This window comes from Rhizopus delemar, genomic scaffold, assembly GCF_000149305.1.
Source record: "Rhizopus delemar RA 99-880 supercont3.8 genomic scaffold, whole genome shotgun sequence".
Taxonomy (NCBI): domain Eukaryota; kingdom Fungi; phylum Mucoromycota; class Mucoromycetes; order Mucorales; family Rhizopodaceae; genus Rhizopus; species Rhizopus delemar.
Window position 1 is genome coordinate 766,514 of NW_027137834.1, and position 14,804 is coordinate 781,317.

The window sequence follows — 14,804 nt, forward strand, 5'->3', positions numbered from 1 at the left end:
AATTCCATACTCCTGAATTTTTATATGCTATATGTCACAACTATCGCTTTCTAATGAGGTATTGTACGTAGTTCTATCTTATCTGACTGCAGAGATACAAAGCAAAATGTATAGAATTGCAAAACATTCGAGCAATTATTCCAACAACTGTAAAGGGAGATACTTGACGTGGAAGGATTACTACGAGTATCTTATTAGCATTCCAGTTGATCAAGGTGGCATTGAACCACATGGAAGAAGTAGTGTCACCTGCATTGATGATATATCTGATCTCGACAGGGGAAACGATGTTACACGGCAAGAGTTACAGCTAATGTTGAGGTCAGCAAATGATGATCAAAAAAGCGTTGACAAGCAAGTCAAACGAGAAATGGAGCATAACTCTGCCACTTTTATCTCTGGTGCAGCTGGTACTGGGAAATCATTCGTTTTAAGAATATTAGAAAGTCATTATAGATTAAAGGGTTATAAGGTAACAACACTACTAGCTTTATCTAATAGCATTTATGTTCACGTTTTTGACTGTTACTTTTGACACTAGGTTTTCAAAATGGCTCCAACAGGCGTGGCTGCACACAATATTTCAGGACAAACACTTCATCGCTTCTTTGGTATGACAAATCAATCGTCAGTGCCCAATTTTCAACTTCTGGATGAATACGTCAAGCTATACCCAAAGCTACTTCTTTTGATAGACGAATATTCTATGATTAGTGCTGAAATGCTGGATGTAGTAAACGAAGCCCTTATAAAAACTAATCAGAGAGCAACAATCATGGGTGGTGTGAAGACTATTTTCTTTGGTGATATAGCTCAATTATTGCCAATTCAAAAAAAAGAAGGTACCTTATGGAACACGAAGATATTTAATTCTGTTTGTCGATTTCATCTGGTGAAGCCCGTCAGACAGCAAGACGAAAGTTTCATACAAATTCTCAACAAAGTCAGGATATGCAACTTTGACAGATCAGTGATCAAGTTCATAAACGATCACACAGTTTTGAAAAGATGCTTGCCCATGAGCTGTTTGCGGTTATATACCACCCTTGAACTAGTCAGAAAGGCAAACGAGAGAGACTATTCTAATTTTCCTGGTGAAGGGCACCGAATTGAAGCATTCGATAGCTTTTCCGGCACCACTGAAGGAACTGCAAGAGCAGCTTTGAAGGAAACGAAATTGGCCAGTACTCTGTACCTCAAGATTGATATGCCTGTCATGGTTATACAAAACTTAAATGTATCACAAGGCTGGGTGAATGGAACCGTAGCAACTGTAGCCGATATTGACGAGAATAATATTTGCTTGAGAAAAACTGGAGGTATAGATGATGAAGATGAAGATTAATACTGGGTGCAGCGGATCTCTCGTCAAGCACCTGGTACAAGCTATATCAGGACTCAATTTTCGATCATACCAGCATTTGCATCAACCATTCACAAATCACAAAGTATGACTATTAATTGCGTTGGAATTCACCTAGACAACATGCTCACTCATGGTCAGTTATATGTCGCAATGTCCAGGGTTAAGAAAGCAAGCAATCTTTACTTTTTTGGTGCTGACTTGCCTTTGAAAATTAAGCGAAAGTACAGCCTAGATGCGGATGCCATACGAATAGTAAGAAAAAGAGTACGTCTTGATGACGATGAAGATGATAATTAAGAGCAACAGCGGACTCAAGCGACCTTAATCCGCGATATCGAACATGCCAGCACATTCAAGCAAACAAATTTCAAAAACTCCCAATACTAATGATCCATCCTCAATGCTTATTTGCTACAAGACATATGAATGACCAATAATTTAATCATTGAATCCCAATAAAACTACATATAGAAATGGCAAATCGTAAAAAGACTCGTCAAAAATCAAACCAGACAGGGTGCTTTTTTTTTTTATTTTTTTTTTTATAGCAAAAAAATTAGTGTTCAGCTTTATTATAGAATAAGTTCTTTTACACTCGTTACATACCTTTTGGGATTTTAGAGTACTGTGGAGGAATGATAATAGAAGCTGATTCATCAGCCATGGCTTTGAAATCAGATGTGGTAAGTAGCCCGTGATCTACCCAAACTTCAACCATTCGTTTTGGCATACCTAGAAATAAATTGTGTATGGGATCAACGGTTGTCAATCTCACGACATCAAAATACTCTAGTCGGTGAAGTTCACTCCATTTACTTCCTGTGTTCGTCTGCAGGGTTCGTTGTTGTGTAATGTGAGTGGCATTTAGCCAAGCATATGCTTCTTGGCGCTGCTGGGTATTGTTTCGCAGAATCCAATGCTCATCGTCAAAGTCTGAAAAATCTGGCTTCGTTGAATTTGCACCAGTACTGATTCGCGAAAACACAGTCGAACATTTGTTGCAGGCTTTGTGCGCGGATTAACCCATGAACCCAGCTACTTTGCGAGCTGCTGGTATATCACAATTAACGGACATCAAAGCAACACGTACCATTTCACCGTTTCTGTTCTGGTACGTTGGCATCATCATACCTCCGTACAAGATATTCAGCTCTGCAATCATTGGTCGCAAAAAGTATTGGAGCTGGTCATCCGTGGGCTCGCCAGGCCCAGGAATCATACCAACCAGGATGATGTTGGAAACCTTCATCCTAGAACTCCTTGGAAGGTTGTTAATCGTGAGATATACACCACCACAAGAGTAGTGCATACCATCACTAGGTTGAAACCAATCAACGTTCAATGAAACCATTAATGATCGACTTTTATTTACAAATGGTTCTCCAGCCGAATCAACAAGACTGTTCCACACTCTACCATCGTAAATATCGTAAAACACGCCTTCTTCCACATGTCGATGTCTCCATTCTTCGATTTCTGTTTCAAATGTTGGACGAACGAAGAACTTCTTCAACGTTTCGACAATTGAGTTGTACGGAAACTCGAGGACAGGCTTGAGGCTGCTACCAATAAAAAGTGTATTGCCGCATGGGTGCTCTTGTCTATGAGGATTGTTCGCAAACCTAACAAAAGGGCATTGTCGGGTATGCAAACTTCCTGTGTCGTAAACACTTCTACAAAGAGAGCAGACAAGGAAACGGGAGACACCACTACTGGCAGAGGAATAATTGACCATGTTACGAGCAGTGGAGATCTTTGTAGGAATCTCCATGCCATGGCCAAGAGCACGAACAAAGAAGGAAAGAAAGGCCAACAAGTCTTCACCGGCTTTCACCAAGAGGTGCTTTGCTTGAAAAAGCACAATGAACAACAGCAAAAGGTGACGAAGCTGCTGTTCATTACTCATTCTTTCCTCTTCGTCAATGCTCATTCCATCTACCAGATTGCAAAATAGAATTCAATAAATAAAAACTTTCTTATATAAAATGCTTTGTTGACTAATAATATACCTCCACTTTCTGGTTCAGGAATTGCTGAAGAGTATTCAATGGTTTCCTCCTCGTGGTCATTAGTTTCATTTGCTCTTCTTGATTCTGTTTTTTTTTTAACATTAGCACGGTTGTATTTCTGTTGGAAAATAAAAAAAAAACCTCTGTTTCTAACTCTGTCGATAAGTACATGGCCTCTTACAGTTCTCTTTGCAAGCATTCTATATCCATTGGGGTGTTTGATGCATTCAGAGCAGGTGCGAACAATTTTAGTAGCGTTGAAGTTGTTCATGTTGTTTATAGTTTTAAATTTGGAAATAGCAAAAAAATAGGTAGAAAGAGAAAACGTGCCTGATAAAAAAAAACATGTTAAATTTCAAAAAACAAAGTCGGTGCTTAAAGTAACTTTTTTTTTCCCTGGCTTTGTTTCATGGAATACACTAGATGCTCAAGGTACAAAAGATAAAAAAGAAAGCTCAAGCGCTGGTCAAATGTAAGTTTATAAAAAAATATAATAGCAACCAAGTCTAATGTTGGTTTCTTTTTTTTCCTTGCATTAGGAATTCCTAATGGGACACATTCGGATGACGAACATGAACCTCATGAGCAAAGTTGTTCTTTCCAACTTAAAGAAACTATAAGAATAACAGACTTATATTGTTGCCTGTTGCTAAAAAGTTTTTTTTGGTAAAGAAAGTTGTCATTGCCCCACATCTTTAATGGCTAATGGCTAATGGCTAATGGCAAATTACGCACATGTGCAAACATAAAGTAAGTAATGAACTAGTATAAGCTTAAAAAACATATATTCTTTTATATTATTTGTCATAAAAAATAATAAAGCAATCTATTTACTTGATAAACAAAAGTGTTTTGTATGTATTTGTTAATTATAACTGCCTTGTAACAAAATGTTAGCAGAGCTTTATTTTTTATTCTTTTAGAATATACACGTATTCTTTTTTATAATGTAAAGATATTTGCATTTCTATAAAGTATATTCGCTCTTAGATTATTGTGCTCATTTGAACAATGAACTTTTTATAGCTATATTCTTTTCTTTTCTTTTTTTTTAACTTCTTCTTTTTTTTTTTACCAAGTCTTTTTTTACCAGGTCATTTTTTTCCCAAACACGATTATTTTTTTACGTTTTGTAATACGTTTGTAATGATCTAAGCTAAAAAACACAAACCACCTTCCTAATATGTATTCTTCTGAATGTAATAAACGAAGATAAAAAGAAATAAAAAAGCACCAAAACGATAATTACTTTGAGATACTTTTTATTCTTGATTATATCCAAGTTAAAGTTATCCTTTTTTCAATCAGGATTTAGGTGGAATATTTATATTCTTTTGAATGATAATTCATGGGGACGATTGAGTTAAATCAATTGGTTCTTTCTTGATGTTTCATTCTGGATTGGGGCATTGTCATCATATCTTGTTCCATGGAATCTTATCTTGTATAATTATATTATAAATCGTTGTTCTAAGCTACTAGTGTTGCATTTATAAATAGTCATCCATGGAATCGTTGTTTAAGACGGCACTTGTATTTTGTTCCTGAATGGTTATTGGGTTTGAGTAAACTCGGTTACTAAATAAGTACAGAAAGACTGAAACCTAATAATGGAGACAACAGGAGCTACTAAGGCACCAATCGGATTATCGATAGGATTATTTCTCAATCATTCGTTTAGATCAATAAAGTTACTATGCAAGAAAAACAATATTCTATTCTGACATACACAGTCTCAATGCAACTTAATACATTGGATCATAAAAGAGATTATGCAAAGACTCATTACTATAACAAGTTGGTATTATATATGCAAGACATTCATTACTCTTTATGATATAATTCATCGTCATATCTTTATGATTCAACTATGCTAGTGTTGGAGATGTTTGGTTTATAGCATAATTTATTATTTTATTATGTCTACCTATAACACTGAACAAAATAATCGCAAAATGCTTTTGATTTCCGCATTTTGCCCTCAAAAATAAAAAAAGAAGACATCGGTCTTTCAACAGTAGAGGGGAACAGGCTTACCAAAAAAAGATCATCTGTAAAAAAAACAGACACTTTTTTAAAACATGAATAACTTTATGAATACTTACCCTACAAAAAAAACAAAAATATCGTTAAATTTCTTTATTTTTTTCGCACCTAAATCTTTTTTCAAAATTCAAAAATGACCAATACAACGAAAGTTACATTTTTCTCCAAAACCCATAAATATCTGTTAGCCAAAAAATGTTCAATCTTGCGATATGCTTTATCCAATTAGAACGATTATTTGCAGTGGTGCACTGCACATAATTGTTATCTATGGAGTATGATAGCTGTCAGGTATACTTTAGTTAGTCGGGATTTATAATGAATTATGCATAATTATTGCGGTATGTCCAGTTGAGCTCGTTTACGTTGAATGTTAACTATTGTACCTCGATAACCAAGTATTACTGTTTGACAACGCGCCGCTTCATTCTTTTTTTAACAACGAAGTACAAGCAAACGTTTTTCTATTGGGCCTTACATGCTTGTGTTTCTCTTTAATACAACTTCTTTATTGGCTTGTTACTTTTCGAAATACTTCCTTATTCGTCTGTTGCTCTTTAGCAATGCTTTCTTATTGGCTTATTACGGCTATATTTAGCTTTGGATGATTTACATTAGGAAATACAATAGGCTTAAAATACGGTATTATTGGTTAAAAATGTAGTTTTATTCATTTATTTTGGGGCTTTATTGCCATATTGATTATATATTATTGGTTCATTCCAGTATTACAAAAGGGTAGGGGAGGAAGGAAAACGAGAAGGGGATCCATGAAAACGATGAAATAAAAAATTTTATTTAAAAAAAAATTGTGGAAAATGCACTTACCTTTACCATAGAAGCAGCAAACAATAGAGCGTAGTAAATAAAGCCCATAAATAAAAGCGAGCCAGTAGTAACGAGGATCCAAAGCAGTAAGAGATTGGAGACAGCAGGAAACAACAGAAGCCAAAGCGTCTAAAGTTGTATAAAATAAAATATTAATAAAAGTAAACCATGATGTACTCAATTTCTTTACCTTAAAGCTCTTTTGTTAACAAAACAGGATGCCAAGACATTCATAAAGGTTCAGCCACGAACTAAAGAAATCTAAATTTTACTTTTAATAAAGATTATTGAAAGCTATGAATGTATTTACCTTTTGAAAAGATATATAAATAACCAAAGGAACTACAGCAGCCATGAGTACATGTATGGGTATCTACTACAGCACATTAGAACCAAAGTTTTCTTTTTCTTTTTTTTTTTTTTACTTACCTTGGGATAACCGGAGCGATGTTGAAAAAGGAAATTGCTGAAGAAAAAGAAAGAAAAAAGGAACAAGATTTCGAAAAGGAAATCTTTTAAATATTTTTTTTTGGTTTAGTTAGACTGAGTTTCATTGTAAACGCGATAGTATTTAAGGAAGATTCAATTTTGATGCCAAGCTCATTTATCTTTATTTCAAAGTACTTTTACAACACTATGTCTGATCGCGTTATTCAATTCAACCCTGCTCCTGCCAATACTCGTGGTTCTAACTCTGTTGGGCAACCAATCGCTGTTCCTTTGCGTGTTGTTGTTCCTGAGCTTGCTTCAAGCGATGCCATTCCCGATAGCTTTGCCTATCCTAGGCCTGGTTTTCCTCCTATGACCCATGTCCAGAAGCGAATGCGCCAAGCCGAAGATATGGAGACTGATGAAGCATCTCTTTCTTTTTCTATTTATATGGAGATAAGAAAAGAAAACTATGATTTGAAGGAGATGCTTCGAAAAGAGCAAGAGGAAAAGCTGGCCTTGCAAATGGCATACAGAAAGCTCAAAGAAGCATACGATGAGCTTGAAGCAGAATCAGGCAAAGGTGTTGTATAATGGTTTAAATAATAAAGGAAAAGGTAAAAACAAAGATCAAGAAACAGTTTGGGTACTTTTTGAGACTGATCTTTATTTCAGTTTAAGTTAAAGTAAAAATTATTCTAATTGAAGGTAGGTATTTATATCTTATTGAGTGAGTGGCTTGATATCTTCTATTGTTATCGTTCTTCTAATATTCAGGTACTTTAGCAAGTGTTATCTATAATTATGATTATGAAAACTTTTCATTTGTTCTTTTGTATGTCTGTCATAGATTATCTTTTATTCTGGGAATTCCTCACTGAATTGAATAACGTTATTTTACGCGTTATTTCAATTATGTGAAAGATTAGCAATATTCCTGACATTGGATTGGATTTGGTTATTTTAGTTGATACGTCTTCTTATCAAAGAACTCTCATGAATACAATACATATTCTAAAAGAACATGTTTAATTGGAATTGATTGTATGATCTTATTTAAATAAACTTATATTTTATTTTATTTTAATTATGATCTTGTATTAAGACTTATATTTATTAATGTCAACTACAATCAGTTACTGTTCTACAACAAAAGGCGCAAAGCCAATTGCTACTGCTGTAAAAGTAAGAACATTAAAATTCAATATTAAACAAATGTACTAATCAATTTTCTCTGAAATATAGGATGCTGTGAGAAATCACTACAACAACCTGCCGCCATCGTCTCAATACGTTCTTGAAAAGCCTCTAAAGTCTACTGAAAATCAAAAAGTATTCAAATTATTGCAAGATTATGTGAGTAGTCATTATTCATATAAAAATACAAACAACCGCGATTTACGCAAGTACCTCGAGCGCCAGTATTATACAAAGAAGGCCGGGATATCCACTGGTGAAGAGGTAGATCCAGTTGAAGATTTTATAAGAAAACGAAAAGCAGCAAAAGTCACTCGTAGAAGTGCTGTAAGTGCTACATAAATTATTGTAATCGTATAAACTGACTTTGCTTTTTTAGAAAACAAGAGCTCGTAAGGCTATATACGAGCAATACAAGGACCAAGGCGTTTATAACAATTATCCCAACTGTGAGCACTTGCTTCAACAGCAATACATGTCTGAAGAAGAAGACATGTACAGTAGCGATACAATGGACAAGGTGGAAGAAGTTCTTCTGGAGCGAAATCCAGACAGAACAACTCCTTTTACCGAAAAGGAACGCATGTCTGTCTTGTGTAAGAAAACCGTCGATTATTTTGAAGTTCGAGTACCAACGTACAGATCACCTGCTGTAAGTTTAATTAGTATCTTTTAAGCGCAATCGGCTAATTATTTAATATTTAGTGTACCGAATTCTTTAAGCTTTTGGATGATCAGATAGCAAGTGAGAAAGCAAAGAGGCAAAGAACTGGAAATAGCAGCATCCAGTTTCTTCCTCGTATACAAAGAAAATGTTCGCTGCCTGTTCCTGACTTCATAAAGAAAGAAAATATAACTGAAGAGGGTATCGCTTGGGCTTTTGGTTCCGAAATGGAGTTGGATGAAGGCAACTTGCTATTTTAAAAACAAAAAAAAACTTGTAAAATAAATTAAAAAATATAAAGAAACGCGGTGTTTGGATTTTTAAATTTTAATTTTTTTTTTTTTTACTTTTACTTTTACTTTATTTTTTTATATTTTACAAACCAATGGTTTTTCTTGGGAGAGGTAAAAAGACAACATGATTATCAGGATAGCCTTGCTTCATAGCAACACAAGTAAAGATACGCGATACTGGAAGAATACAGTCTGAACCAGCTGGTCGAAAAGAGTTGTGGTAGTACGCGGCACCAAGACATTCAAATCCTTGAAAAGGATGAAGAGGAGCATTATACCAACGTACAAAAGCAAAGAGGTGTTCATCAAAAGCATTTGGGGCAAAGACCCGACCATTTGGCATCATAGTTTTCTTCATTTGAAGCTGATGGCTAAAATAATACTGCACCTGACCAATCCGCATTTCAGGTTCTTTTCCAGGAACAGCAGAATTGCAAGCCACTTCAATATACACTACCTCAAAAAATTGTTCATTTTGAACCGCCTTTTACACATTTCGTACTGAATCTGCTTCGCATAATCTCCAATCAGCACTCAGCACAAACCATTATGAAGCACTGTTTCTCAGCTATTTACTACACCGTAAGCATATCACGTGCTATGCGTAAAGGCTGGAAAATATCCAATCGAAAATCAAAATCAAAATGAACAATTTTTTGGGTTTTTTTGAATATGAACTAAATTTACGCCTATATTCCCAAATAACATAGGACTAACTCGTGACTGCTATCATAATTTTTACCCGTGACTACTTCTGCTATTCCAAGGCAGCCCTGGTCGATTTTGGGTTTTTTTGTTTTCCCATTGTAATCTCTCATTGCTCCATCTCGACATTTCAAGTAATGGTAAATTGCGAAATTTCAGAAACCCAACGAAATGCAATTATTTCTGCTTTAAGAAGAGGAAAGTCGTACGATGCTATCAGCAACGAGTTACATGTTTCTAAAGGGTCTATTTCGAACATTGCGAAAGAAGTAGACCATCACTCCGTATTGCAAGCAGGTCAACCCAAGAAACTTAACATATACGACGCGCGCCTTGTATTGCGCAGGTTCAATGCTGGTGTGTACAAGACCGGAGAGCACGCTGCCAGAGACTTAAGTGGCTTAGGTTCGGATATTTGCAGCCAGACCGTGCGAAACCTTCTTAAAAGCTCCAAATTTAAATCTCGACGAAAACCAACAGCTCTTCCTTTAACGCGTTCTGCCAAAAAGGCACGCCTTCAGTTTGCCAAGCAGTATAAGGATTGGACAGAGGAAGCCTGGAAAGGAGTAGTCTTTAGCGACGAAACAAAAATCAATCGCTTTGGTTCAGATGGTAAACAATAGACTTGAGTACAGGAAGGAAGGCCTCTGCAGGATCACAACTCCAACCAAACTTATAAGCATAGAGGCGATAGTACACTAATTTGGAGCTGTTTGACAGCAAACGGAGTTGGATATATCGCTCAAGTGCTCGGAGGCTTAGATTCAGAGCTGTATTGCAAGATTATGACGGGGGATATGCTCCCTTGATTAGAAGAATACGATATGTTAAATGATGACATTATATTTCAACATGATAACGATCCAAAGCATACATCTAGATTAACACAAAAATGGTTCGTAGATACTAAGGTACAGCTACTGAATTGGCCAGTATATTCACCTGACTTAAATCCTATAGAAAACTTATGGGATTACTTAAAAGTCCGGCTGTATGCTTATGAAACTGCACCCTTAAGTATGAAAGAACTATTTGAACGGGTTGCAGATATTTGGTACAATGAAATTACAAAGGAATACTGCGAGCAGTTAGTATGCAGCACGCCGCGAAGATTACAACTTGTTCTGAAAGAAAAGGGTGGCGAGATTAATTATTAGCTAATAAAATAAAAAATGCCGACAAAAACCCAAAAAATTGTTCATTTTGATTTTGATTTTTGATTGGATATTTTCCAGCATTTACGCATAGCACGTGATATGCTTACAGTGTAGTAAATAGCTGAGAAGCAGTGTTTCATAATGGTTTGTGCTGAGCGCTGATTGGAGATTATGCGAAGCAGATTCAGTACGAAATGTGTAAAAGGCGGTTCAAAATGAACAATTTTTTGAGGTAGTGTAACAACCACGAGTAGTACGTGATGCTTTTGATCGATATGTTTGCCCAAGAATTTCAATTTCAGAGAAAAGAGAAATATCGGGGAGCACCATCGTAGATAAGTCATCAAGATCTTCTGGAATAAGCGCACTTGCGAATGTTCGATCAGTATATACAAGCCTGTAAAAGGCAAGAAGGTAACCATAATGGGCTCGAGTCAACCTATTAACACTAACTTTGTGTCTAGAAGAAGCTTGCGTATCAGGAGGTAGAATTTCAGCACCAGTGAAGGTATCATTCAAACGTAGAGGAGCACTGACAAATAAGCTGAAATCAAAGCTGGTTGAAACAGATGAAGCAACAAGGGAATCAGAAGGTGTCGGTGACAAGTAACCAAAGGAAGACATCATCACTGGGTTCTGTTTAATTCCTTGTGGTAAATTACGGATGTAGTCACCATAATGTACAACAGAAAGGAACTTCTTCATGTACGTAACTTCGAACGCTGTCTTGTGGTTTACTGTCATCTTCTTAATGTCACCATTAAGTCTCTCGAAGCCATATAACCAAAATGCATAGATTGGACCAAAGTCTTGGATGGAGTCCTTTAAATGTAGATGAAGATGCATATTTGGAGTGACCATCTCTGGACCATACAATTCAGCAACACCAAGGACAAACTCATGGAATAGCTTGTGGGCTATCATGGCTTCATTCTGGGTAATGCATGGACGACATACAATATGACAGGCCTGTACAAACTTTGCCCAATTTTCCTTATGACGGACTGGAAGACGAGATTTGAGCAAAAGAGGAGAAAGAGCAAGGCACCAGGTTCTCCATTCATCAGCCTTTAAGTCAGAGAAATCGCTGGCAATTTTCTGATTGATTGGCGTGTATTGTGCTGGCAATATAATATCATTTGCTTCTTTTTGCATTTCTTTTAAGTCAGCATCAGTCAGGTATAATTCATGGGTAAGGTCACAAATAGTTGTACGCCATATTTTAATCATTTTCTTTGCTGTTCCAAGGAAAAGGCCATGCATTGGATCAATGGCAGTACAACGAACAAGATCAAGGTATTCCAAATCATGTAAGGCAGAGAACCGAGTACCAAACTTCTGTTCCAAGTCGGCTCTTTGTCTCTTGGTGGTTGCTTCTTTCCAATTTTTTGCATGATAACGGTTTTCAATACTGGTACGAAGTGACCAAGCATCAATATCTTCAAGACCAAAAGAAAAATCACGTTGAAGATGAGTATTATAACGAGCAGGAAATGCTGTTGAGCACTTGTTACAAGGTACAGTGGCATTGAATGAAGTAAACCCACTAACCTTTCGGCTAGCAGGAATATCGCAAGCAATCAAGAACAGAGCAGCACGAACTGGGACAGGCACGTTAGGAGATTCAGCCGTACAGGTAAAGAAGTCATCGTAGTAAAGTTCCTTCAGATCATTTACCAAAACTTGTAAATAGCTGTTGATTTGTGTGTCCTTGGGTTCTTTGGGACCAGGAATAACACAAACCAAGATGATATTTTCTTTTTTATATCGGATGGATCTTGGAAGATTATTTATCGTCAAGTAGACAGCACCAACAGAATACACGGTTCTTTTTGAAGATTGAAACCAATCGACATTCAAAGTGAATAGGAGGGATCTAGCTTGACTGGTAAATACATTACCATCTCTATCTTTGAATTCATTCCAAAGTTGACCATCATAGATATCATACATAGTGTTGTTATGACGAGTACGATAGCGCCATGCTTCAATTGCTGATTCAAAGCCTGATCGTGAGAACATCACAGTCAAGGCATACTTGATGGAATTGAATGCAGAGACCTTGTTGGCGTACATTTTGCTTGCACCAATTGTAACAGGCTTGAAGAGTGAAGCATTACAGGTGATACGAAATTCAGAAAAGGTGCACTTCGAATCACAGTGTACTTCTTCAGGCTGGTACAAGGTATGACATTCGGGACAGACAACAAGGCGAAACATGCCCTTGTAAGTATAATCAATTCCAACAGCGTTACGCATGGTATCCAATTTTGCGGGAAAAATTGGTTGATGGTTTAAGAGAAGAGCAAGATCATTGGCAAATTTCATTACTATTTCAGCAGCATATTCTGATATGAAAAATAACTGGAAATAGGTCAAGAAGACAGCAATAAAAGCAACAACATCATTTTGGAATCCCTTGATTTCAACTAAAAAATTAATAATGTAAGTAATCTATTCTTTATAATAGTAATCTACTTTTAGGAAATAATTACCTTGAGGCATATCAAATTCAACAATATCCATACTATCAGATACATTCACTTCATCATTTTCCATCACTTCCCAATTTGAAACGTCTTCTGCACCATCATCATCAGAATCGCTTTTATTTGCTTCAATCATCTCATTATTGGCATCAATTTCTTGGACCTTTTCTGATTCATCTATGCATATTTAACGCGTCAGTAAAAATATTATCTAAATGTAAGTGAACTACCTTTAGCAGCTTCCTTTTTTTTATGGCGAGCAAGGGTCCATCGAGCAACCAATTGGTACTTGCCAATTTTCCCTTCAGAACATTGGCTACAGTAGCATTTAAATTTGTATTGGGTTGAAGAATTCATTGTAAATATAATAAAAGATTATTTTATAAGCTTGATCCATTATTTTACGCGTTTATATATGATTTCAAAAACAATAGCCAAGGAGAATTGATATTCAGTTGAAAATCTAAAAATAAAGCAAAGCATTATGATTGGTGTAGCCAAAATACTTACATCATACCAACAATCGCTGGATAGTAGATTTGGTTGCAGATAAAGTAAGTTTGCCGTTTATATTGTGGGCTTTGAATCTTTTTTTAGATTTCTGTGTGATGCTTTTCACCTTCGCCATATTTGGTTCACTTTTACTTTTTAATGAAAAAAAAATTTCAAAGTACTTTTTTTTTTAACCCAAATTTAAAACGCTGCGTTTTTCATTCAAGTTAAAACAGTACAATGAATAGAAATTCCTTTTGTAATGTCAATGCTGGGAATGTAATTTTTTTTTTTTTTTTTTTTTTTTTTTTTTACAATTTCAACATCTCAACATTACAACTTTTTTTTTCTTTCTCTAAAGTACTCTGTTTTTTAATTTTTTCCATAGAAATCTCAAGACATGTAGCATAACAGACATTCATTCCATTACCACTTTTTTTTTTACTCTCAAAAAATAAAAATGATTATCAAAAATACTTTGTCTTTTTTTATTTCATAACCTTATTATTTAAAGCATATCTTTTCCAGCTTTAAAACAAATTTAACTTCTTTAGAACCAAAAGAGCCCTTTTTCTATTTATTTTATTCAATCTTTTAAATTTTCTACTTTATTCATATTCTTTTTTATTTAACTTGTAAACAAATGCTTTCATACTTATTATTATAGCAACACTGTACACTTGTATAAGAGTTTCATCTCTCTTCTTCATATGTATCCCTTTTCTCTTTCTTTTTTTTTTTTTTTTTTTTGCTCACTTGTCACTAAAATTAATCGCCTTTTTTATTTAATAAAGTCTTTTTTTGGTAAAATACGACATGAGAGCTGAAAAATGCTTAAAAAGAGAACGCCACGACTCAATCACTTGAATTTCCGAGCTTATACGCCAATAGAAATGCTTTTTGGGTCTTTGTTGAATTTAAGAAACCTTGCACTGAAGTTGAAAAAGGATGGTCTTCCCAATTTGTAATCTTGTATGGCATCATGTAGCACAAAAGAAAAATGTTTATTTTTTTAAAAAATACAATGTCTTTTTATTCAACAAACGTATTATATACTTTTGTTTATTTTTATAGATTTAAAATCTATTTTTTTCAAGCTTTCTTCTGATATAAAAATCAGGCTTCTAAC

The 14,804-nt window shown here is 35.3% G+C and overlaps 6 protein-coding genes across 6 annotated transcripts; 4 read left to right on the forward strand and 2 right to left on the reverse strand.

The window, feature by feature from the left end:
- Positions 1 to 313: 313 nt before the first annotated feature.
- Positions 314 to 1,345, forward strand: RO3G_10517 (uncharacterized protein; the record flags this gene model as incomplete). Its single annotated transcript, XM_067665102.1, has 2 exons — positions 314 to 472; positions 542 to 1,345. The coding sequence occupies 2 exons, from the start codon at positions 314 to 316 to the stop codon at positions 1,343 to 1,345; spliced, it is 963 nt and encodes a 320-aa protein (XP_067521203.1).
- A 1,039-nt stretch (positions 1,346 to 2,384) lies between these two features.
- RO3G_10518 (uncharacterized protein) lies at positions 2,385 to 3,574 on the reverse strand (the record flags this gene model as incomplete). Its single annotated transcript, XM_067665103.1, has 3 exons — positions 2,385 to 3,301; positions 3,376 to 3,493; positions 3,557 to 3,574. The coding sequence occupies 3 exons, from the start codon at positions 3,572 to 3,574 to the stop codon at positions 2,385 to 2,387; spliced, it is 1,053 nt and encodes a 350-aa protein (XP_067521204.1).
- A 3,311-nt stretch (positions 3,575 to 6,885) lies between these two features.
- On the forward strand, positions 6,886 to 7,272 carry RO3G_10519 (uncharacterized protein; the record flags this gene model as incomplete). Its single annotated transcript, XM_067665104.1, has 1 exon — positions 6,886 to 7,272. One exon carries the CDS (start codon positions 6,886 to 6,888, stop codon positions 7,270 to 7,272), a length of 387 nt encoding a protein of 128 aa, XP_067521205.1.
- Positions 7,273 to 7,797: 525 nt separating this feature from the next.
- Positions 7,798 to 8,799, forward strand: RO3G_10520 (uncharacterized protein; the record flags this gene model as incomplete). Its single annotated transcript, XM_067665105.1, has 4 exons — positions 7,798 to 7,863; positions 7,924 to 8,202; positions 8,255 to 8,527; positions 8,581 to 8,799. The coding sequence occupies 4 exons, from the start codon at positions 7,798 to 7,800 to the stop codon at positions 8,797 to 8,799; spliced, it is 837 nt and encodes a 278-aa protein (XP_067521206.1).
- A 125-nt stretch (positions 8,800 to 8,924) lies between these two features.
- Positions 8,925 to 9,180, forward strand: RO3G_10521 (uncharacterized protein; the record flags this gene model as incomplete). The annotated part of the gene is made up of 2 exons (XM_067665106.1): positions 8,925 to 8,943; positions 9,017 to 9,180. 2 exons carry the CDS (start codon positions 8,925 to 8,927, stop codon positions 9,178 to 9,180), a joined length of 183 nt encoding a protein of 60 aa, XP_067521207.1.
- A 1,724-nt stretch (positions 9,181 to 10,904) lies between these two features.
- On the reverse strand, positions 10,905 to 13,698 carry RO3G_10522 (uncharacterized protein; the record flags this gene model as incomplete). Its single annotated transcript, XM_067665107.1, has 4 exons — positions 10,905 to 13,123; positions 13,190 to 13,360; positions 13,414 to 13,499; positions 13,694 to 13,698. The coding sequence occupies 4 exons, from the start codon at positions 13,696 to 13,698 to the stop codon at positions 10,905 to 10,907; spliced, it is 2,481 nt and encodes an 826-aa protein (XP_067521208.1).
- Between the last annotated feature and the right edge of the window lie 1,106 nt (positions 13,699 to 14,804).